This window comes from Grampus griseus (genome assembly GCF_964374135.1).
Source record: "Grampus griseus genome assembly, chromosome: 2".
NCBI lineage: Eukaryota > Metazoa > Chordata > Mammalia > Artiodactyla > Delphinidae > Grampus > Grampus griseus.
The window spans coordinates 119968635-119992766 of NC_139018.1; the positions used below are offsets into that span (position 1 = coordinate 119968635).

Here is a 24132-nt window from a genome sequence, read left to right on the forward strand (position 1 = left end):
CCGAGTATCTGCCTCAGAAATGAATACATCCAGGCACTTACTGAACTTTCCAGTACAGAAATTCAGGCTCACTCTTCCAAGGAATGAGTCATGCAGAAGCTGTAAGAGAAAGCTAATCTATTTCAGAATGGGATCCTGAAGGAAACAGGATATGTGACTGGGTGGGAACATTCTGTAGTCCTATCTGGGCATTCTTCTATTTGATAGATTAAAAAATGTCCCCTGTCACACTCTTTTTCACCCTATTAATTTTAGAGAAGCTGTAACTTGCTGGGTGGGTATTACTGCCTTAACAGTGTCTACAGGCTCAAACCTGTTCTTACTCTGGTTGACCTCTTGCCTGGAGGTACGTGTACCTCAGTTTTCTCCTCAGCGGCCCACTTGAGACATGGTCTGCGTGTAATAGGAAAGGTGTAAGTAGCTAACGCTCCAAAGTTTGTTGCTTTTTACTGATCATAACTTCATGTGATTCATGTCAGGTCCTGTGCTTTTCTTCCAAACTCCCCATGACCCTTATAGCATCAAGCCCATGCTCTTCAGGTAGCCCCTCGCTTCTCTCTCCTGCCTCTGCCTTGTTCACCTTCCTGTACCCACATAGCCCTGGCCACTTCCTCTGCCTAGACCTTCAGAGGTCTCACTGCTTTCAGGTAGCCGCTCAGGGGTCAGCTCCCAGTAGAGGCCTTCCCCTGGCCCCTTTCCCATTACTCTTTCTTCACTGCAGTCATCACTGCGTGATGTTTGTATTGATCCCCACCCCCAAAATATAAGCTCCGTGAGAGTGGAAACTTCATTCCGTTATGTCAACCAATATGAGGCAAACTGGCACTTAGCACTGGTCACTGGAGCTCGAGAAAATTAAAAAACAAGCAAACAAAACCATCTGTCTCTCATACCAGCTCAATTTTAATTTTAAAGTGACAAATATACAGGTGGAATAAATTTTAAGCAACACCCTCCAAATTCTCTACATGACAAGGAGCTGAATGTAATTTTGCCTCATCATCAACTAGACAGTTTTCTAGCAATAATTTATTAGGAAGTCGCAGCACAGAAACAACACCCTGGAGTTGTGGTCCATTCGTCAATTGATTTTCATATAGGCTTAGTTGGAAGAATAGGTTTTATGTCTTTCCTGACTGATGGTCAAAGTGGGACAGGTGGGCTCTTTCTATACCTATTTTGAGCAAATTATGCCCACCCACTAGCCAGCTGGAGCCTGGTCCATCCGCTGGACCTACCTGCCATGGGTCTCATCTACCCTTTGGCCCTCCTGGGGAGGTCCCTGGTCTGAGTCAAACTCTCAGATACTGTATAACCAATAAGGGTGGATCTGAAAAGTGGCCTCTGCTTTAACCCAGCAGCTTAGAAGGCAGGAGTTTTTCTTCATGACTGTTGTGGGAAGGAAAGGAGCAGTAATGGCTAAAGGTTGAGGTAACCCTAAATTTAAATTGTAGTCTGCCTGCCAGGAGTTAATGAATAATATCCCTCCCAACAAGTTATCATTTACAGTGGTAGTCCATACAGACTGCGGTCCAGAGTAGAACTTCAGTTCTCACTAAAACATTATCCCTTGAGCAGGAAGCCCTTTGTGATATGGCTGTGCAAGGAGAGGAACCATCCTTTGGAAGGGAGTTCAATCTGGGAGAATGAGGTGGTGCCTTTCCAGACCCTCAAGTCATCCAGGATCACTGGTCAGACAGGGGAGCTGGCTGTGCCACAGGGCTGAACCACCAGCATCTCCCGTGGATTCCGTTGCACTGAGGCTGCTGCAGACATGGATGGTTTCGTTATCTTTACAAGTAAGCACTTCGGTGGGAGAGCACTGCAAATGCTGTCAACAGAAAATAAAACAACAGAAAACAAGGTGCGGGGGGCGCAGGCAAACAGTTTTATCAGCGTTTCATTTAAAACACTGGTTTGTCCTCACCACAAGGCCTGGAAGGTTCAGGAAGCTTCCAAGAGAGATGATCAGACACACACCCCGTTCCAAGCATTCAAGGGCGCAGGACAGTGGGAACCAAGCTGGCCCTGAAGCCCACTCAGCGTGAACCAGGCACTGCAGCCAAGCCCAACCCACAGATGTGCTTTTATTCTTGAGGAGAAGCATCTAGAATGTAGATTCAGAAATGTCACATGAGCAGCCCTGAGATCATGCCCTCAGTAACTTTGCCATTATGCGGGAGGTGGGGAGGGGAAGAAACCGCAGAGCTAGACTTGGGCCAGGTCGCCCACTTCATGCCTGGAGGTTTGTAAGGGGCTGAGTGCTGTCGTCTGGGCTGTGCTTTATTGGTGGAACTGAACTATGGCAAAGCCACTAGAAGCACAAAGTGTCAGTGCGGTCACTGGCATCTCAGAAATATCCTGAAAATGTAAATAAACAGATTCCATATGCAGACTAGAGTGATTTACACTTAAAACATTTAAATATAAATTAAGCTATAACTTAAGTTACAACCAAAAGAAAAAAAAAGAAAAACCAAAAAGACACTCAGCAGTTGAGAATGCTGAACACATACACAGGACACCCCAAACACGAGGCCATTAAAGCGATGCCATTTTCATTGTGCCAACTTTATACATTCATCACGTGCTAGTCCGGCCGGGCCACATCATGCCGTCTGGCACTGCACTCCGGCCCGGGGCCCGTCATCATCCTCCTCGTAGGCCTCCCTGTGCTGGCGCCAGTTCTGCTCATTGGGATTAAACTCCTTCAGCTCCACCTGATCCATGTCATCTGTAATCCTGACTTCCTGTCGAGGAGGGAGCAGAGCTTCCAGCTGGAGAAGGTTCTCTTGAGATAGCCAGTGTTTTTCAGGAAAAATAACCTGTAAAGGGTGAGGTGGGAAAGAGCAGTTCTTTCTTCCCTTCCCAGTTAAGGCATTTAATTATATGTCCCATGAGAATAAAACACATGCACTTACTAAAAACTGTATGATCAGAGCCCCTTTCTCCAGGGGTGCTTTGTAGATTGGCATTCCTTCATTACGCACACATTTCAGGTCCCCGTGCTTTACCACCTCACCTGCCGCAGAGAAGGTTTACTTATGAAACAGGAAGATGGAGGGCAGCCTGGAGAGGTCAGTCCCCGTGTTGGGAGAGCCTGGCGCAGACACCATCACCCCCACAGCAGCAGGCAAAGGCAGGGGTCACAGGGCATCTGACTAAAAAGCTGGTCCCGACCAGAAGGATGCCTGTCAGAGGAACCGGCTGGGTGAGGGGGATGAGAGGGAGGGGGGCGGGAGTGGAACCCTCTCTGACCCACGCACGGGGCTCCTGCAGTGTACCCAAGGAGGAGCGGGCTGAAGCCTCCATCATAAGGTTGGTTTAAAACAGTGAACTGGGAGTCAACACTCAGTCCGGGTAAACAGGGGCGATACCTGTCAGCCTGCCTCTTGCGTCAGGCTGTCACTACAACCTTCCCATGAGTGGGAGGAGAGTGTGCTCCTCACAGACTCAAGCAGAGCTTGGAGCAGGAATGGGCCTCAGAGTCCAGCCAGACCCCACCTGGCAGGAGAGCCAGCCTTCTAGGTGGGGGGCTCACAAGGTGGCTCCGGCCACAGGCAGTCTCCAGGAGCTGGTGGGCTGGATCTTAATTCTACACTTTTTTAAAAGGAATCGTGGGAGTTTAGTCCCCCCAGAGCTCTTGGTTTGCCCCCAAATCTAAAAATATCATTTCCTTCCAAACATGAAAAGAAAAGGGATAAAAGGGTCTCTTTAAAAAGTATGTTCTTCAGCTCAGTAATGAAAATGGACAAAGAAACAAATGTTCAGAAAAAATGGTTGGGGGGAGCCCAAACACTCATTTATTCAGCATCCCACTCCCCTGGATGAACTCTCTCAAGAGGAAATCTTTTGTTTTTTTGCGGTAGGCGGGGCTCTCACTGTTGTGGTCTCTCCAGTTGCGGAGCACAGGCTCCGGACGCGCAGGCTCCGCGGCATGTGGGATCTTCCCAGACCGGGGCACGAACCCGTGTCCCCTGCATCGGCAGGCGGACTCTCAACCACTGCACCACCAGGGAAGCCCCAAGAGGAAATCTTTTAAAGCATCTCATGGGAGTTTTTAAAATAAAGGGTGTGAAGGACTCTCTCCTTGGGGGTCATTCAGTGCAGGGCTGTGACTCACATGTGGCCCTCAGAGCTGCTGATTGCAGGAGGAGCCCATTAGCTAAATGGCCCCAGGCTGCTGGGCTTGTTATGGTCTTTGCTTTGTTTTTAATAGCTTTTCTGTCTCTTTGCTCCTGTCAGGTGTCACACTTCTTGTTGCTCTCAGCACAACTCCTCAAGCTTCTGCTTCTAACTCACCGCGGGGCAGGGAAACTGTGGGACCAAGCATGGGCAACCACGTGTAAGAGAAGGAAAGAGATGATGAGCCAGCTCTTCTGTGAGGTACAAATCTGCCTTCAGGGGGATCACACCCTGGTGAAGCTCTTAAGGCACTTTTTTCTTTAATCTCCTGATTCTCAGCCATGCTCAAGACAGCCTAAAGGCCTCTGGCGAGGAAGGCACTTCAGTAGCAGAAGAGAGAAGAGGAAATGAAGGAAAGAGAAATAAGCCAAAACAAGAAAAGAGGTGAAAGAAAAGAACTCAAACCAAGATAAATGAGCAAAAAGAAAAAGCACAAGAGAAATCTCCAGCAGAAGGTTTTCTGGACACCCTGCCCTTCCTTATAACTAAGCAATGAAATGGGTTTCTCGGGGTTTACGACTTCCTTCCCTCTGGGGCTCACTTCCTCTCTTTCGTCCTTGGCTCCCAGTTTCCCTGTGGCTGGGATCAGCTGGGAGGCAGCAAGGAACACTGGGTTCCAATCCCATGGCAGAGGCCCCTGCTCCAGGGAGCTTGGCCAAGGACTAGCTTTCGCAAAGAAGTTACACAGCACCCCAAAGATGCTGCCCAGCTCATGCTCCCCGAAGGACTGGAATCAGGTCTGAGACAATGTTGGGGGTCTTGGACATGATACCAGGGGTCTTGGGCACACACCCTCTCACAGCCTGTGGCCTAGGGTTTTGTGTGAACTATGATCCCCAAACTTTCCTACAGAAGTGAGGGGAGGAATTGGGTACCTTGGGAGGCTTACAGAATGGAATCTAAAGGAAGGTGCTGTGTTTTAAATTTTCATGCATATTTTCATTATACTGCAGTGCTTTTCCACAATCCTTAAGTATATCTATACACAAACACAGAAATGAAAAATCAAACAGGGTAAAATTTTAACAATAGGCAAATCATACATGCGTGGTCTTCATACTGTTTTTATTTTTACAACTTTTTGTTAGTCTGAAATTGTTTCCAAATAAAAAGTAAAAAACAAAAGCAAAAAAACCCAAAACAAACCTCTGATCAAGACTTGGATATATAATTCCATTTCACTTATACCCAGAAAAGAGGAAACAGAAAAAGCCAAAGAGGAGAGTGGCAGAGAAAGAGAACAGGCCAGAAAGGGGAAGAGAGAAATGGACACAGAGGCAGGAAAGCCCTGGATGGAGGCTGGGGAGGCAAGGTGGCTCACTCTACTGGACTTAGGGTCTTAATTACACTGCCCTCGGACAGGCTTATTGGCTGGTTACCTCCCATCCCAGCTCTGAGCCTATCCCTCTAGCCTAAGCCTCAGATACCCACAGGAGAAGTCACTCCCTAACCCTGTGGCCAGCGAGGGGACCAGAGCGGCACTGCTCACGGCCAGTGATGGGGTCACGGATGTCTGGGTGGCTCAGCCACCACCGCACCTGTCCAGACATTCTTTGACATGGACAACTGACCTGAAGTGCTATTCGGAGGCAGCTTCAAGTTGAGGGCCCCAGCCTGGCCTCTCTCCCTTCTCCAATTTGCCTGGCCTCCTCACAGCCCCTTCCAGGCATGGACTCAACTGCAGTGAACACTAGCCCTCCTGGGAGCTGGGAGCCTGGCATCTACACACATGCTGGCAGGCTGAGCTCTCAGGCCTTTGAGAACCCTTTGGGTCCAGAGGCAGCTCCCTCAAGCTCCTGTGCCTGTGTGCAGACGGGCGGTTCTCTAGAAGCCGCCAAGGATAAGCTGGCAGGCAATGTCTTTTTTTTTCAGGAAAATTCTATTTTAAAATGTCTCTCACATGTAATCGACAACACAGAGGCTAGAGAAACATGGATGAATCAGCACAGATCACCATTTGATAGAAAAACACCACCTATTATCAGGTGTGTATTATTATACAAAAGTTAATTTTTAGGGCTTCCCTGGTGGTGCAGTGGTTGAGAGTCCGCCTGCCGATGCAGGGGACACGGGTTCGTGCCCCGGTCTGGGAGGATCCCACATGCCGTGGAGCGGCTAGGCCCGTGAGCCATGGCCATTGAGCCTGCGCGTCCGGAGCCTGTGCTCTGCAGCGGGAGAGGCCACGACAGTGAGAGGCCCGCGTACCGCAAAAAAAAAAAAAAAAAGTTAATTTTAAAAAAATTTAAGTTAAATTGGAAGGTTCCAGGTAGAAGTTTAGATCCCCAAGATTCCTGTTTTGAGGCTCTTTCCCCAAAACTGAATTTTTTTCGTGGAGATTATAAAAGAAATTCATAAAATTCTCAAAAGTCCCTAGTGATGACTTTAAATTTAGAGAAAATCAAGTCACACTAACTTGTGCAACAGAAGTCAACCTTGAATGTGAAACCAGGCTAAGCTGCCAGCATCATTATGCCAAACGTACAGAAGAACTACAAGGAAACACATTTGAAACATTACCTGATTTGGATGTAATAATAAGGACTCGATCATCCAGTGTTTCTATCATCTTCTTGAAGCCACAAAGGGCTTCAGAAAGCTGAATTTTCATTTTCATGATCAAGTCATGGCCTCGTCTCTGAAAGACACTATGATCCTTCTGATCAAGCACAATTATGACATCACCAGGCTCCAGCTCAGGCTCCTGATCGCCTTCTCCATGAAACAGTATCTTTTGCCCATCTTTCATACCTATGAAACATCATCCCTTTCTGATTAGCCACTTCTCTTTAAAACCATACTTCCGACAAAGCTTTTGAAGAAGGCTCACAGAGAGCCCTCTGGGGGTTCTTTATTCATCAAACCTCCCAACCTCGTGCAGGCCTGGGGCTGGGATTACCACTGACCAAGAGGCCTCACTCTCCTCGGCATAACGAGGTTCCTCAGCCAAGTGTGCAGCAGGGAGAGTGGGAAACGAGGCCGCCACATCGCAAGTTCCCCACGCACTCCCCGCCCTCCTGGCCATGCGATGCCACAGCTGACAGTGCACTGTGAGCAGAAGGTCCCCGCCTGCTTCTTGACGCACAAGCAGCACTGGGCTCTGGGGGCCTTCTACTAAGTCTCTGTGCACACAGGCACAGTGTTCAGTCCCTCCACGTGTGTGCTGGTTTGGGTGTTGATTTGTGTACTTTGGTCTCTCACCTAAATACATTTGCTGGATTAGGAAGCCACAGAATGATCAGGGGGAACAACTAAGAGGGAAAAAGACCCTAAAATGATGGCCCCAGGCAAAATGAACAGCAGGAGGAAGGTGCTAGATTTGGGAGAATCTGCTGCAACCGAGGGGAAATGTGTGGAGAAAAGGGACATACAGCTGTGAAGACTTAGATAAGCTTTTACGGCCAATGAGCGACAAAAGCCATTAGGAATAACACTCCCAGTGACTCTAAAGTAATAGTTTGAGAAGGGCAAGAGAGGGCAATTAACCAAAATCAAGGTTAAGTGACTTCCAGGGCATTGGAAAACCTTACAAAGAAGTTTTGTAAGCAAGAAAACTTTGGCAGGTGACATGGATGGAAATAAAGCCAGGGAGGGTCAATGGAAGATGCCCTGGGAATTGGAAGAACTGACGGCACACTCTAACGGCATTTAAATACCACTTGTGCTGTGTCTCGTTTCCCCGATACCTAACCCTTGTGCCCCACAATCAGCACCTCAGATGCACGTCCACCAGCGTGGGGCGCTACTGCTGCACAGACTCACCTTTCTCCACATGCACCTCGATAATCTTCTTCTCTCGGATGACCTTGGCACCACTGCAGCTTTCACAGCGGTCCTTGGGGTTGATGCGCTCGCCCTGGCCCTTGCACTCGATGCACACGGTCTGGATCTGCTGCACCATGCCCGGCCCGATCTGCTGGATGTGAATCTGCATCCCTCGCCCCTTGCACACTGGGCACTTCTCCACAGATCCCTTCTTCCCACCAACGCCTGTGGGGAGACAGGAACAAGGCTGTGCTCTTCCCTTAGAAGCATCTCTGCTGGGTGCCACCAGAGAAGGATCATGAGCCATGAAATTGGACACTGGGGTTTGAATTCTGACTATTTACAATCATGAAAAGCCATGTGGAAGAGCCTGGATGATTCTAGCCAAGCAGACAATATCCAGATGTTAACATGTAAGCACAAACATTTGTGCGTTTGGCTATACCAAGATAAATTCATTGCTTTAACTTCACCAAATGTGAATGCCTACGTGTGACCAGTGGAGACTGGAGAAAACAGCCCTGTCCACGAGGGTGGCTACCCAGCCCAGCCACTTCTCTGCGGGACAATGTGTGACCAAGTCACCAGATCTGACTTTTCTTGAAAAATCAGATTTTTAAAAATTACGTTAATTACATTTACATTTAAATCAAGGACAGCAAACTATGGCCAGCTGACTGGTTTTGTAAATAAAGCTTTATTGGAAGGACAGGTATGTCATCTGCTTGTTTACGGTCTATGGCTCCTTTTTTTTTTTTTTGCGGTACGCGGGCCTCTTGCTGTTGTGGCCTCTCCCGTTGCGGAGCGCAGGCTCAGCGGCCATGGCTCACGGGCCCAGCCGCTCCGTGGCATGTGGGATCTTCCCAGACCGGGGCACGAACCCATGTCCCCTGCATCGGCAGGCGGACTCTCAACCACTGCGCCACCAGGGAAGCCCAATCGCTCCTTTTGCGATAAGAGTTGAATAGTTATGACAGGGACTGCATGGCTCACGAAGCCCAGAAATACCTATCATCTGGCCCTTTACAGCAAAAGTCTGCCGACCCCTAGGTTGGGTCAACCATTCTTGATTTTTATATTTTTAAAATAATTGTCAACATATTAAATAAATGTGCAGTCCAAATAAAAAATGTACAGGGCCAAATGAAATGGATTTGCCCCTCAGGCTACCTGTTTGCAATCTCTGACCTTCACATTTAAAAAGATAAATTATTTTTCTCTGAATTGTAAAACAGTAAGAATTGTTTCCAGATCTAAGGGACCAGAACTATGAGACTCATTCAGAAATTCTTACCTTCACATTTCTCACAAATTACATTTTTCTGGAGAGCCAATTTCTTTGTGACTCCGTTATATAAATCTTCAAGAGTTACAGACAACTGATGTACAACATTCTTGCCTTACCGAGGGAAAAAGAAGACCAATTAGTAATACTGTATTAAATATACCACTGTATTAAATACCACCCATATGACCTTTAGTGGTGTGAAGTCTCAAACTGTGCCTGTGTCATTCATTCCCTTCCCTGTGGGAAGCAATGCTTGCTTCTGTCACACCTGGCCCATCCTCTGGCCCTTTGCCAGTATGAGAACTAATACCCTTTCTAGCTATGAGCTAATTATTCAATCATTTATAGATGTCAAAGACTTTCATCTTTATTTGCTAAAACAAATCTGAGAATGAGAGATCAATGAGGAAACCCAAGGCAACGTTAACCAATGAGATTGGTTAACTAGGTTCTCCCCATGAAAGGAGCCCTCTCCTTATAGATGATGCACGAAGTCAGTCTCTGGACCTTTAACTGAAACTCTTCCTTGAACATAACGTCCTTTAATTTTTGAGCCCTTCTGTGTCTTGTGGCCAAGTGGGAACGCTTTCATCTGTGGAAATCTTGTCTGTGCATCCAGGACAGTGGGCCTTTCATCTTCAGGGTGGGAGTCTGTCTGCTCTGGCACCATACCAGCCTGCCAGGACCCACAGCATCAGGTCCCTCTCTGCTGCCCATAGGGCTCTCGAAGTCACCGAGATGATGTCCTTGTTTATTGGCTGTCAACTTTGAGAGATGACTTAATTAAGGGCGTGAAGTTGTTCATCTCAAGACAGTGAGAGAGCTAGGCAAGAGGATACCCAAGGTTTTAATCACATCCACACTGTCAATTATATGAGCAGGCAACATACCCAGAAAACAGGGTAAGGATTTTTCCCTAATAAACCCTTTGTGATTTTCAGCACACTGTATTCACAGAATTGACAGCCAAGCTTTTCAAAGCTCAAAGTCAATTATAATGTGAGAACAAGTACAGCCTTATTTTTCCAGGGGCCTCTTGTTGACCTCAAACCACCCTTCTTAAACCTCAGTGCAGAGCTTATCTTGATTTCACCCAGGATTTTAATAAGCTTGGTTATCTATCTGGTTTTGAGGTCCAAAGCAGAGTATCAACCGTAAGCAGGACAGGGGAAGGGGGCTATTAGAGACCACTGGTAACAGAGGTGACAGTCCAGAGCCTGGCAGGAGGTAAGAGGTATAGAAAAATTAGGAAGAACAAACCCAGAACTCAAAAACGGGGGCCTGGGGCCATTTCACCAATAGCTAAGTCTCTCAATTCACCTCTGGGGATGAAGCTGCTAGTCCTAATGCATTCTGAAGAGACAGGCAAAGTAGTTTCTTTTACAAAGATGTTCAAACATCAAGGGGTAAATTTTGTTACCTAGAAAATCTCCTGAGCAGGCTGAGAAAATGAGGCCACACTGCACATGGCAGAGCACCAGCCGGAAATAGAGCCCGCGGGCCCTGGCCCAAGTCAGGAGGCCTGGGAGGAAGCGTGCAGGAGGGGAGAAGAGCACTCTCGGCAGAGGTATCACTAATAACCACAGGAGGTGCCATTTATGTCCCTTAGGAACATAAATGGAACCTGACCCCAACAAAAGAGAAAAAGAGGGCAAGGTGAACTTGAACTTCCTCCTTTCTCCTCACCGCCATTTGCTCCTTTTTTGTGTGTGTGTGTGTGGGGGGGGGGGGGGGGGGCGGGGCACACCATTTGCAGGATCTTAGTTCCCTGACCAGGGACTGAACACAGGCCCCAGCAGTGAAAGCACCGAGTCCTAACCCCTGGATCACCAGGGAATTCCCCATTTGCTCCTTTATATGTGGTGTTGGGAAGGTGTCAGGCAATTAATTGCTAAATGCACTAAGAGATTCCAGGTAGACTAAACAAGCGATGAACTAAAGCTAATGATCCCCAAACATGACAACTACACCCTTTTAAGGCATGATCTGTCCTGATTCCAGCAACACGTACAATTTGGAAACTATAAAACTTGCTTAACGTCTTTCAAAGCAGTTACCTCTTCTCTCTCTAGCCATCCGTCCTCCGCCACCAAAGAACATGTCAAAGATGTCCATGGGGGAAGAGAAGCTGGGGCTGCCTGAGCCTCCTTCCTTAATTGCCTGCTCGCCGCCCTGGTCATAAATGTCCCTTTTCTTTGGATCTGAAAGCACTTCATATGCCTGGGATATGAGCTTAAACTTCAAAAGAAAAAAAGAGAGATTAAAAAGAGAAGGTTTGAGTTGTTCATGAAGCAAACCCACCATATAAATGCAATGACAGAGGGATTCTACACCCAACCCCCCAAACTAGCAGGTCTATATGTTATCTGAAACCTGACTTTTCCATTTAATCCCTTTGTAGAGTGGGATACATAGGGCAAACATTACTAAGGGATGAGAGGCAGGGCCACTGCAGAGAATAAGGATACAGAGCAGTAAGGAGGAGTTTCTCCCTCCTCAGGCCGCACCAGACAGGAAGAAGTAGAATGGAGCTAAGATACAGTGAGACCAGGCCAGGGCTTAACCTACAACTGGATAAAGCCCATGAGGGCTGCTTTCCAGCTCAGGAGGGCTGCTTTCCTAGGTTACTAGCATAAAATGCAACTACAGACATCCTGTGAGCATCCATCCGCATGCAGGCTGCAGACACTGTGAGCAAATCTGTCCTGATCTCCCCCCCAAAGTCCTGCCCCTCCCATAGTCTCCCCCATAGCTCACTTATTGGCAATTCCAAAACCTCATTTCCTCTCCCTCACATCTTATCTGTCAACAAGTCCTTCTGGTGCTACCTTCAAATGTCCATCTCCTGTACCCTAAGACAGAACACCCCATGTGTCACATGCCTGCCAAAAAGGTATCCTGGAATCCAACTGTAAGAAAAGAATCAGAAAACCCAAACTGAAGTATATTCGGCAAAACTAAAAGACAGGAAAACTAAATGCAGTGTGTGACCCTGGATTGGATCCTGGACTGGATCTTGCACTGGGGAAAAAATTGCTACAAAGGACACTGGAACAACTGGGAAAATGGGAATTTTTTTCTCAATGTTAAACTTCTTAAATTTGATAAATGTACTGTGATTATGTACAAGGATGTTGTTTTCCCAAGGATAAACATTTAGGGCTGAAAGGTTATGATGTATGCAACTTACCCTCAAAAGATTTAGCAAATAATAATAATATAGGGAAAGCAAATGTGACGACCTATTTATAATCAGTGAAGGTACGTGAAAGAAAGGCAGGTGTTCATTGTACCACTCTCACCTTTTCTGCAGATATATGGAAGTTTTTAACATAAAATCAAAACACCACATAAAATATCCAAAATCCATCCCTTCTCACCACTACCACCACCACGCCCGCCCTGGAGGAGGACACCCTCCTTGGCCTGGATAGCCACAGTGACCTCCTCACTGGACTCCCATCTTCCGCCTTCACCTCAGCTTTCAGTCTGTTCTCTGCACAGCAGCCAGAACTTGCCAGCCAATCACGTCAGTCCTCTGCCCCAAGCCCTCCAAGGGGCCCGGCTCACTTGGAGTAAAAGCCAGTTCTTATTCTGGTCTACAAGCCCAAACTGACACCTTTGACTCCAGCTCCCCGCAATTCTGCTCGTGTGCCATTGGCCTCCTTGCTGTTCCCCAATACCAGAGCACTTACTGCTGGGATGGTGTCCCCACTGCAGTGTCAGCTCCATGAGGACAGGTGGTTAGGTCAGCTTTGTCCACTGCCATATCCCCAAACCTAGAACACTGTCTGGCCTGTAGAAGGTACCTGGTAAATACTTGTTATATGAATGGCTCAATTCTGGGAATTGAGAAATGAATAAGTGAGATAGGGTCTTCGCCCTCCAGGGGAATGGTTTAGGAAGAAAAAAAAAATACAGGGAAAAAAAAGTACTTTGAATATACAAATATGGAAACTGACAGACACTAGGTTTTCTCTTGTACTACAGATCCCCGATAGAGATCTAATAAGTAACTAATAAATAATAAGTGATAGCTAATAAATAATAGCTAACAACTGGGTAATTTAAAAAACTGTCTTAGAGACATCAGAATCATACTCAAGGTAGTTAGGTCTTTTGGTGCGTTGATTCTCCCACCATTTCTGTAAAGAAGTAGGTATCGTTCACCACCACTCCTTTCCACAGAAGGAAAATAAGGTGTAGGGATTAGGTGCCCGGTAAGGAAGATCAGAAAACAACCAGGCCAGGCTGCCCCCAGGGAGTCTCTGGGCCTGTCTGTACTAGGTAAACATGCTTCAAGAGAATGTCCATTAGAAACACTCTGGATAATTGAAAGACTTTTGCACTTAACAGAACGGATGATTACTCTAAAAAGGAAAAGTAATGCCCCGTCACTTGGGGCATTCAACCAGAGGCCAGACCTCACAAAGGGGCGGGACTCCCACTACCCTGGGGGTGGGGGTGGGGTCTCAGCACTCCAGAGTCTAATTCAGTCCCTGCCTGACCCTCACCCATCTCACAATTGGAGACTAGTCCTCTGACCAGCTCACCTTTCAGACTGTAATAATGTGCCACAGTTCCTTTAATAAGATCATTACGCAGCTGGAAAAATGGCTTTGGAGACTATGGAGCAACTGGGGAAAGTATTTACTATAAAATATTCAGTGGTGAGGAAAAAAAAAAACCCTGTGTGCCAGGATGACCATGTACAATCACCCTGGAGAAAGCCTGGAAAGAAACACAGGGACAGCAGTTAGAGTGATGTGTACTTGGTGGGTTTTCCTCAATATTCTGAAATTTTCTGCACTGTTATGCTCTCTTTTATGATCTTTTAACTTAAAAATCTATTATTCAAACTAAAAGTTACAATAGGGCTTCCCTGGTGGCGCAGTGGTTGAGAGTGCGCCTGCTGATGCAGGTAACACGGGTTCGTGCCCTGATCCGGGAAGATACCACATGCCGCGCAGCGGCTGGGCCCGTGAGCCATGGCCGCTGAGCCTGCACGTCCGGAGTCTGTGCTCCGCAACTGGAGAGGCCACAGCAGTGAGAGGCCCGCGTACCGCAAGAAAAAAAAAAAAAAAGTTACAGTAAAATTGGCCAAAAGACCAAACTCATCTCAAAAGCTGGCTGGGGTTAATAGCGAAGAACATGCCCCCTATCACGACCCCTGAAAGGGACTCGCTTACTGACCCGCTGCCCGTGTGTCTTTCAGAAAACCAGCTGCAGAAAAGTAGAGACTCCATACAGAACACCTGACAACAAACACCGACTGCCCAATGCTTAGCAACACAGGACAACAGGCCACAAAACAAAGACCAACACCATAATAGCCTTCTCAGTTGCCCTGGAGCAAGGGGGAACGTACTGGCTCAGTCTGTTTTTGAAGAGACATTAATAAAGTGACAAACTTGGGGGAAAAAAATTAAAAGGTTCCACCTATGAACAGATAAAGTGGACAAGAACTACACACAAACCTGCACAAAAAAGAAAAGGCCTACACAGTGTGCCCAGCCCACAGCAGGACCAAAAAGGAGGTATCTGGTGAGTGAATGAATGAATGAGTCCTCTCTAGGGAACTTTACAGCAGTTTCTATAAATTGTGTCCCCAGTCTCCTCAAACCCTTTCGTTTCTAGGGACTACAGGTAGCAAACAAGGAATCATAATTAAATGAGGATGAGGACTAGACCAGTGGTTCAGCCTATGGTCAGAGGTCGGAAGAAGTTTTAGCTGAGAACTAAATTAAAGGGTTTTATCCCCTTCATGGAAGGTGGGAAGGGAAAAGTATTCCTGGAACATCACAGAACCCCCCACCTCTAAGCTGAAAGGGACCCGCCAGACACTTCAGGAGCCTCACTTAAGTGACACTAATTCAGTATCTGGCTATAAATAAATATTAGTTTAAAACAAATCAACCACCTCTGCCCAGGCAGGTATATGCAGGGCAACACCTACAGAAATGTAGTACAGGTTAAGTCCAATTTAAAAAAAAGCTTCAGAACGCCAAGAGCAGACTCACTCCAATGGCACACAGCCATGACTTACTCTTGGAGAGTGCCTGAACTCACTCTTGGAGAGATCTGACCTGAACCAGGGTCAGAAGGCTTTCCCATGTGCCGCCTCTGAAACGTGAAATTAGAAGCCTGGGTGCGCTCTCCTTAAAGGCTACTCACAGAAACAGCCTACAGTGAATTTAGGGAGCACATCTATGAATCACCAACACCACGTAGAAAGCCAGTGACTTTAAAAGCTACAGTAAGCCACCTAAATATAGATGAGAAAGAACACGAGTAACAGACAAATGGTCTTCCAGGAAAGCATTTTAAACTTGTGACAGCGACACTCGGCACCTGTGGCTAAATATAAATATCCTATCACTGTTGCCACCCAGCCAACCTTCTTTAGGCAGGTTTCTCCAGCTTGGAAAAGCTAACACAGACAGGTATTTTGATACTACAGTCGTTTCCACGAGTCTAATGCTAGACAGGTAATCTATGGCTTCAAAAGTGGCCCAGGTGTCACTGCTATCAGCTACCACAAAAGCCCCACCTCCCAAAAGCCATCTAGGATACCCCAAGTTTTATAAGAAAATGGCAAGAAGTCAAAGGAGGAGTGGGAAGGCCAACAAGCTTTCCCAAGGATCAATGCCTGATCTTTCTAATCACCTATTCTGGTGGGTAATGAGCTTCCTTGGGCATAAAAAACAGGTTGACTCTTTCTCTGTGAACTGGATGAAAAAGTTTAATTTAGGCCTCTATGATGCAGAGCATTTTTCAGCCTATTATTATTGGTACTTAGGATCCGCTGCAGGTCATTTGTCACAGGAAACCTGTAATGTTCATATAAAATGATGTGTCAGGTTAAAGATCTCCATGTCCCTGTTTAATAAAGAAAAGGTGATTATTCAATGTCTGACAACCGTGATCAGGCAGGAGACAGGCACACAGAACAAATCCAGTCGGCCATTCTCAAGAAGGACACCGGGTTTGTCCAAGGTACTAACTCAGATTAAAGAAACTCACCTCTAGGGCTTATGCATCAACAGGGAATATGAGCAAAAAATAATTCAACCCCGGTCGTCCCCAGCAAGTACACAACTTCTTCTGGTCGCGTGTGCCTCAGTTTCCCGGCTTGCTGGCTGCCTTTCCGACAGGAATGCCCGCAAACCCTAGGAGAACTGGGCCCCCACGTTTCAGTCCCGGCCCTCCCCGGCGTTCGGAGGGGCCCTTGTGGAGCGAAGGGAGGAATGAATGGGCTGCGCGGGGGCTCACGAGGGGTCCCGGCGCCTCGGGCCCCGGCACCAGCCCAGATGCCCAGCCCGGCGAAGCTGGGGCTCGGCGAAGCGCCCTCCAACTGACCGCACCGCGCCCCCTCCGCCTCGGACCACCCCCAGCCCCGGCCCCGCGGCGTGGTGCGCGGCACCTGGCGACCGCCTCTCCAACAAACGCGGCTCGGATTCCCCGCAGCCTTCAATAATTCACAGCCCCCGAGCTCCGGGCTGAATAATTGACGGCGGGCCCCGCGCGAGCCCGGCCCGCACCTTCTCGCCCTCATCCGGGTTCTTGTCCGGGTGGTACTTGAGCGCCAGCTTCCGATAGGCCTTCTTGATCTCCTCCGGGGAGGCGCTGGGCTTCACCCCCAGGATGTCATAGTACTGGGTCTCCTTCACCATCTTTTCTCTGCGGGGCGGGGCGGGCAGGACGGTCAGCGCGCCCCGGACGCCCCAGCCGGGCCCCTGGCCCGCGCCCCCGCCGCCCGCCCGCGGGTCACGGTCACGGTCACGGCTGCTGCCGTTGCCGCCGCCGCCGCCGCCGCCCGGGGCTCTCTCCCGCCTGCGCCGGGATACCCTCCTCTCTCAGCTCCGCCGCACTCGAGCCGCCGGCTCCTCCGCGGCGGGTTTTATTCGGCGCCGGCGGAAGGTTCCGCAAGGAGACAGTGACGCCACAAAGGCCCAGAACCTTCGCGGAGGTTCCGGCGGCGCCTGGAGCTGACTGGCTGGGGCGCTGCGGTGGGTTAGAGTCCCGGACCCCCGACGCCCCGGCCCGGCGCGACCTCCCGGCTCACCCGGTCGCCTGTTCCTCCGGCCTGCAGTCTGAGTACCCGGAGCTCCAGTTTTGACTGCCGCCCCGGGCCATGTTGGGGGTCTTGGAAGACGGCTTCGGAGTGGAGGGCGCCTTCCGACGGCCGCCCCGCCACCCCGGGGCCGTCCCTTTTCCCTTGCGTGGGTCCGTGGGTCCGGCTGGCTCGAAGATCAGGTGGCCTGGAGGGCAGCGTCGGCGGGAACCCTGCCCCGAGGGGTTGGACTGGGAGGGCTGCGCCCTGCTGTCCCCACCCGGCCTCTCCCTGGGGGTGTGGCCGCCCTCTGTTTGGTTATGTCCCGGATGCGCCCTGAGGCATGCCTCGGATTGTTGCGTTTTTGAGGGGTTTGGAGTGGGTAGGGGCCCTCTACTGTGCTGGAGTCGCATTTCCTGAGGCCATTTCCTGAAGCTGCTGGCGCCCCCCGGGGCATCATCAAGGCTGAGGTGAGCCTAAGCCTTCCAGATACGTACAGTGGTGCTTTGCTGGCTCCAGCTGTGGACGGTGCTCTCTCAACTGCCCATAACTGGGAACCCTTGACGTCCCCCAGATGTGGGGAGTGACGCCCGTTAGATGTGAGCAGTGACGTCCCCCAGGTCTCCCAAAGGTGGGCAGTGCCCCCTCCCCTCCAGAGCAGGCTCGTGGGCGCAGTGGGCGTGGGGGTGGGGTGGGAGAGCGGTTCTGGAGACTGCAGCAGGACCCTCACTGCCTGGTACAGTAACGGGTCCCTGACTTCCTTTTGCTGTGCCCAGCTCCCAGCAGGTGCCTGGTAGCAAGGATCACCACCCACTGCATGAACGTGGGCGTGGGAAGCAGCACTATCAGAGAACTGCAGGCCTTCTTGCTCCAGCCCAGCCTTGACTTCTGCCGATGGTACACTGCCAGGGAGGGTTGGCCACTGCTCACCTGTCTGGGATCCCTTGGCCTCGTTTTGGGTCCTGTGGCTGAGGCAAGTACTATCCCCTCCTCCACGTGTTCAGTGGGGGTGAGAAATGACTTTTAACTTGCAAGAGAAAGTAAGCTGCTCATTTCTGTTCTTGGAGACATTGCTTTTTCCCTCTCAATTAGACCTCTGAAGAGCAGTAACCTTTGGCAGAGGTCAACAAACTTGGTTCCATCCCCAGATGTTATTAACTATATGAGCCTTAGCCTCTCTGAGCTTGTTTCCTCATCAGCAGGACACGGTCATTGCCGCCTGCCTGCCTGCCTGCCTTCCTCACAGGGCTCTTGCAAGGATCACATGGGATGATCACTGTGAAGGCTTCTAGCACACAGTGATCATCCAAATCTCGAACCTGGCTGTTCATAGGGATCACCTGGGAGCTTCTAAAAATCCCAGTGTCCAGGCTGCACCCCAGTCCAATTGCACCAGCACTTCTGGGGGTGGAACCCAAGCATCAGTACTTTTAAAGGTCCCCAGGTGATTCCACTGAGCAGCCAGAGCTGAGAACCACTGCCCTGCACCACACATTTATCCAGACTCAATAGTCTGGACCGGTGACACTGGCAGGAAGGGCATTTGTGGGTGGTCAGAGCCTATAGGCATAGAATGGGCCTATGAACTCTGGAACCAGTGAGACCTAGGTTCCAGTTGCTACCTCTGGCTGCCTGACCGTGGGCAGGTGATTTAACCTTTCTGAGCCTTAGATTCCTCAACCTTTTTATGGGGAAAATATTAAGAGTATCTACCTCATAAGCGCCTGAAGCCCCTGGCTCATAGTCTCATCACACAATGATGCATTATATTCTTTTCACTTTTGTCTAAGCTGAAGAAGCTGACAAAGATTCTCTCCTTTATGAAATTCTAGCCAGGCTCCTCTGAACCCTCTTCTCAACTAGGCCTCAGCCTTGGCCTGTAAAGACTTGAACAACCACTAGCATAGTTTCTAATAGCTCAAGGCTGCCTCCCTAAGGTGGCTCTAACACCGCCCCCCCTCCCCAAAGTGCCTGCCTGAGAAAAGGCTGCCAAAAATTTTTACTGTTTGTTCCAGCCAACACCTGAGGACACCTGAGGACAGAGCCTCTGTCTCCCAGTCTCTGTGTGAAAGTAGAATTCTAACTTCAATAATACCAGCTAGCAGACACCACTGGCCTAGTTGCATTTACACTTGACCTTTGGTAAGTTTTCATTTCTCTGACTCTACTGAGCCCCCAGGTGCCTCCCTCCCTTCTTCATTTTCACTTTAAAATACCCAGCTATTTCTGTCCAAATTAAAGTTGAGTTCAGTTCATGCTGGTCTCTTTTCCCTATTGCAATAGTTACTACTGATGAAAATCTCTCTTTACCACTTCAGCCAGCATCCCGATTTGTTTACGTTTGACAAAGCTCTGATGTTCTAGGACATTGTTTCCTCGAATTATGCATGGGAAGATTTGAGGCTGTGCACAGACGTTTCTTACTTTATCAGTTATGTGTTTGTTTTCATGGTTCACTTTTTCTGTATTGCAACCTTTATTGCAAGTGACATTGGTTTTCGAGTCACAGAAGGCAAGGTAAACTTTCATTTTTATTTAGGTTAAAAAAAGTAGATGGGGACTTCCCTGGATCCAGTGGTTAAGACTTCACCTTCATTGGAAGGCAGGGGGTGTGGCTTCAATCCCTGGTCGGGGAGCTAAGATCCACATGCCTCACAGCCAAAAAACCAAAACTAAAAAAGAAGCAAAAAACTAAAAATAGAACTACCATATGACCCAGCAATCCTACTACTGGGCACATACCCAGAGAAAACCATAATTCAAAAAGACACATGCGGGCTTCCCTGGTTGTGCAGTGGTTAAGAATCTGCCTGCGAATGCTGGCGGACACGGGTTCGAGCCCTGGTCTGGGAAGATCCCACATGCCGCGGAGCAACTAAGCCTGTGCACTGCAACTACTGAGCCTGCGCTCTAGAGCCCGCAAGCCACAACTACTGAGCCCACATGCCACAACTACTGAAGCCTGTGCACCTAGAGCCCGTGCTCTGGAACAAGACAAGCCACAGCAATGAGAAGCCTGCGCACCACAACGAAGAGTAGCCCCCGCTCACCACAACTAGAGAAAGCCCATGTGCAGCAACGAAGACCCAACGCAGCCAAAAAAAAACAGACACATGCACCCCAGTGTTCATTGCAGCACTATTTACAATAGCCAGGTCATGGAAGCAACCTAAATGCCCATCGACAGACGAATAGATAAAGAAGATGTGGTACATATATACAATGGAATATTACTCAGCCATATAAAGGAACAAAGTTGGGTCATTTGTAGAGACATGGATGGACCTAGAGACTGTCATACAGAGTGAAGTAAGTCAGAGAAAAACAAATATCGTTTATTAACGTATATGTGTGGAATCTAGAAAAATGGTACAGATGAACCGGTTTGCAAGGCAGAAATAGCGACACAGATGTAGAGAACAAACATATGGACACCAAGGGGGGAAAGTTGGGGGGTGGGGGTGGGATGAACTGGGAGATTGGGGTTGACATATATACACTAATATGTTTAAAATAGATAACTAATAAGAACCTGCTGTATAAAAAAATAAAAACAAATGAACAAAAGGTATGTGTATAGGCACTTCCCTGGTGGCGCAGTGGTTAAGAATCCTCCTGCCAACCAGGCCGCAGCACAGCCGGGGCTGCCGCTCGCAGTAATCACTATTTTTTTTTTTTAATAATCACTATTGATATGAAAGCTTTATTTAGCCTTCATCTGCACCCTCCTAGTGGATAAGGTTTTGCCACATTTTACTAGTGAGGTTGAGAGATGTATCATTTGTTTGTTGTTCTGTCCCCTCCCCCAGTATTAAACTGAAATTTGTGATTTGTTTAAACTCTGGGTGAATCATAGCTTAGTTTGCATGTCCAGCTAATTTGTTTCTATACGTTTGTTTGATTCTCTTTCTCCTTCTCTCAGGGCTTTTACAAATATATATATATGGATCTTCTGAGAAGGTTTTTGAGGTGCACATTTCTCTCTTTTGTTTTTCTCTTGATTTATGGACACGATGCTGAGATTCAATCACTACATGAAACTCCCAGCTGTGAAAACAAAACAAAAAACCCAAAGGGCTGTTTTTTCCACCAGCCCTGGGGAAGCTATGTGACGGTCGGAGGCCGGTTTCAGAAAGTTTCACCATTCTTTCCACCCTCTGTTCCTCTCTCTCCTCCAGAAGGAAGTTGATCCTAGTGATTTCAGCCCATGCGTTAAGCAGGAAACAATAATAAACGTGTAGAATTCATATTTTTCTAAAGGGAACTTAAAAACTCCCGCTGCGTTATGTACAAAACTGGTTTATGCCACATGAACACAGAATCCCAAGTTCGGTTTGGGTACTTTTCGTTCCGCTTTGCGTTCAGTTGTATAGTACTTCCAAGTTCAAAATGAGAAGAAAAAGCTGTTCTGTATCAAACCATCTAAGCAATAAATGTTATATTTTAAAGATGGAAAAAAAAATCTGCCTACCAATGCAGGGGACGCAGGTTCGAGCCTGGTCTGGGAAGATTCCACATGCCGCGGAGCAGCTAAGCCCGTGTGCCGCAACTACTGAGCCTGAGCTGTAGAGCCCACGAACCACAACTACTGAGCCCACGTGCCACAACTACTGAAGCCCGTGCGCCTACAGCCCGTGCTCCGGAACAAGAGAAGCCACTGCGATGAGAAGCCCACGCACCGCAACGAAGAGTAGCCCCCGCTCGCCGCAACTAGGGAAAGCCTGCGCGCAGCAACGAAGACCCAGTGCAGCCAACAATAAAATAAAGTTTAAAAAATAAGTAGATAAATATGTAAGGTAAGCAATATAAGTATATGATAGTACAGGTGACACAAGGATAAAGCAAAAATGACGGTACTTGGGAATTAGGGAAATGCTGATCCAATTCCACACCCCTCACTTTACAGCTGAGGAGACTTCTACACAAAGAGGCAAAACTAAAAGTCATAGGTTGGGCATTTTCCCTGAATCCCAGTACCAGACTCCCCGTGTGACCCTGGGTGGGAGGAGAGTCAAAGCAAGCACAGAAATAGCTCTTGCAAAGGCAGCCTGGGACAGGTTCTCCATGGAGTCTACTGAAGAGGGAGAGCCGCCTGTGATTGGGGAAGGGGTCTGGAAGGACTTCCAGGGGGAGGGTATGTGCCCTAAACCAGGCAGTGAGAGCTACCTGGGGCAGAGGTGGGAGGGAGGGGTGTCCTGCTTGAAGGGACAGCAGAATAAAGGCAGAGAGCACAGTGCTGGCATGGATGAAGGCTCTGAATTGGGAGAGAAGTGGAGATAGGTACAGCAGAGCCCGGAATGCCTCAGGGAGGAGTTTGTTCCTCCTCTGATGGCCCCTGGGAGCCACTGAAGGTCTCAGAGCAGGAGCAGCCTTCTGGGAGGAATAACCAGGGGCTGGGAGAGGTCTGAGCTGGGCGTGCAGATGTGAGAGCCCCCTCCAAAGAGGGGCCAAGGGGTTGACAGGCTGGCCTAGAGGGAGAGTGTAGAGAGAGGAAGAAGGTAGCAAGGAGAAGCTACGGGGAACACCTGCCTTTAGGAAGTAGGAGGAGGAAGAACAGCCATCAGAGAGGCAAGAGAAGCAGGAATGTAGAAAGGAGCCCAAACCATGAGAGGCTAGGGTGGTGAAAGGAGCAGAGGGCCAGTGCCCAGGTGGCACCCAGGCCGGGAACGGTGGAGCTGGTGCTTGCGGGGCGCAGGGGGTTGTCACAGGGTTTCTCCAATGGGAGGATGTTAATTTGTTGGCCCCTAAAATAGCAGTTGTCACTCCAGGCCACTGTTTGACTATCCCTAAGGACTTCTGCTTGGAGAGGCCCTGCCTCTCACTGGCTGTGCAACTTTGGGCAAATTACCTCTCCCTGAACCTCAATTCCCACCTCTGTAAAACGGGGATAAGAACAGCAACTTCATGGGCTTATTGTACAGATTAATGGGGACAGTATTAGCCTGTGCCTGGCAGAGAGCCAGCGCTCTCAGATGGAATTTCTTGGTTGTACCACCGCAGAGGGTCGGTGTGCACGTGCTGAGTGCTGGCTCTGTGCTGGACACTGGCAGTACAGTGCTGCGTGCAGGCCGAGTCTGCCCTGGAGGAGCTCACAGTCTGGCCAGGCTTGAGCACCTGAATCTCGGCACTCTGGGGAACCCCCAGCGTGGGCCCATTTTGCCAGCACTCCAGCCCCTGGAGTTTTTCCAAGAACTTGTACCGAAATAGTTATCCACAGCCACCTTGCTTTGACAAAACCCAAGGTTCTGTGATGTTTCTGTGGGTGAGGGCATGGTCTCTGAGAGCCCGCTTCCCCCCTGGAGCTCAGCCTTCATCCAGAGCGGCTGCTCCCAGAGGTCGGGGGTGCCTCTCACTGGGGGAGAAAGAACTAAGAAAGTGAGGGAGTGGTCATCCTGCTGCATATCTGTACTTTACAGACAAAGTTCCCATCAGGGCACCCCTCTCATGAGGTCACAGAGTCCAGAGATAGGACATGGATCCGTCCTTTCAGCATGTCAGGAAAGCACCTTCTGCATCCCAGCACTGTGGGAGGCTTGGGAGCACATCTGGGAACCGACAGAGCCTACACGGGCCAGCGGGGAAATAAACCTCTAACTCCGCATTTTGATGAGAGCCACGGAGGAAGAGTATTCATTCTCTTGAGTTCTGGGTGGTCAGGGAGGTCGTGTGTGTGTGTGTTGTGATGTTCACGTTGAGACCTAGAGGTTGAGAAGGAGGCTTCTCTGCAGGGCCTGCGGTAGAGTTCCAGGCCCAGGCAGCAGCACAGGTGAAGGCCCTGATACGTGTAAGACCTTGACCTCTTCAAAGAACCAGTGTTTCTGGAACAGAGTTGGAGTGGGGTGTG

General features: G+C 49.0%; 1 protein-coding gene across 2 annotated transcripts; it reads right to left on the reverse strand.

Moving 5' to 3' along the window:
* Positions 1-1794: 1794 nt before the first annotated feature.
* Positions 1795-17533, reverse strand: DNAJA4 (DnaJ heat shock protein family (Hsp40) member A4). 2 transcript variants are annotated; one of them, XM_082647672.1, is made up of 8 exons: positions 17301-17533; positions 16777-16915; positions 11293-11473; positions 9242-9346; positions 7945-8172; positions 6703-6933; positions 2922-3022; positions 1795-2825 (listed from the first exon to the last, which is right to left on the reverse strand). In XM_082647672.1, exons 1-8 carry the CDS (start codon positions 17369-17371, stop codon positions 2610-2612), a joined length of 1272 nt encoding a protein of 423 aa, XP_082503798.1. In that variant the 5' UTR covers positions 17372-17533; the 3' UTR covers positions 1795-2609. The 2 variants fall into 2 exon arrangements, with proteins under 2 accessions (XP_082503798.1, XP_082503799.1); XM_082647673.1 differs by lacking the exons at positions 16777-16915; positions 17301-17533 and adding an exon at positions 16259-16331.
* Positions 17534-24132: the final 6599 nt, after the last annotated feature.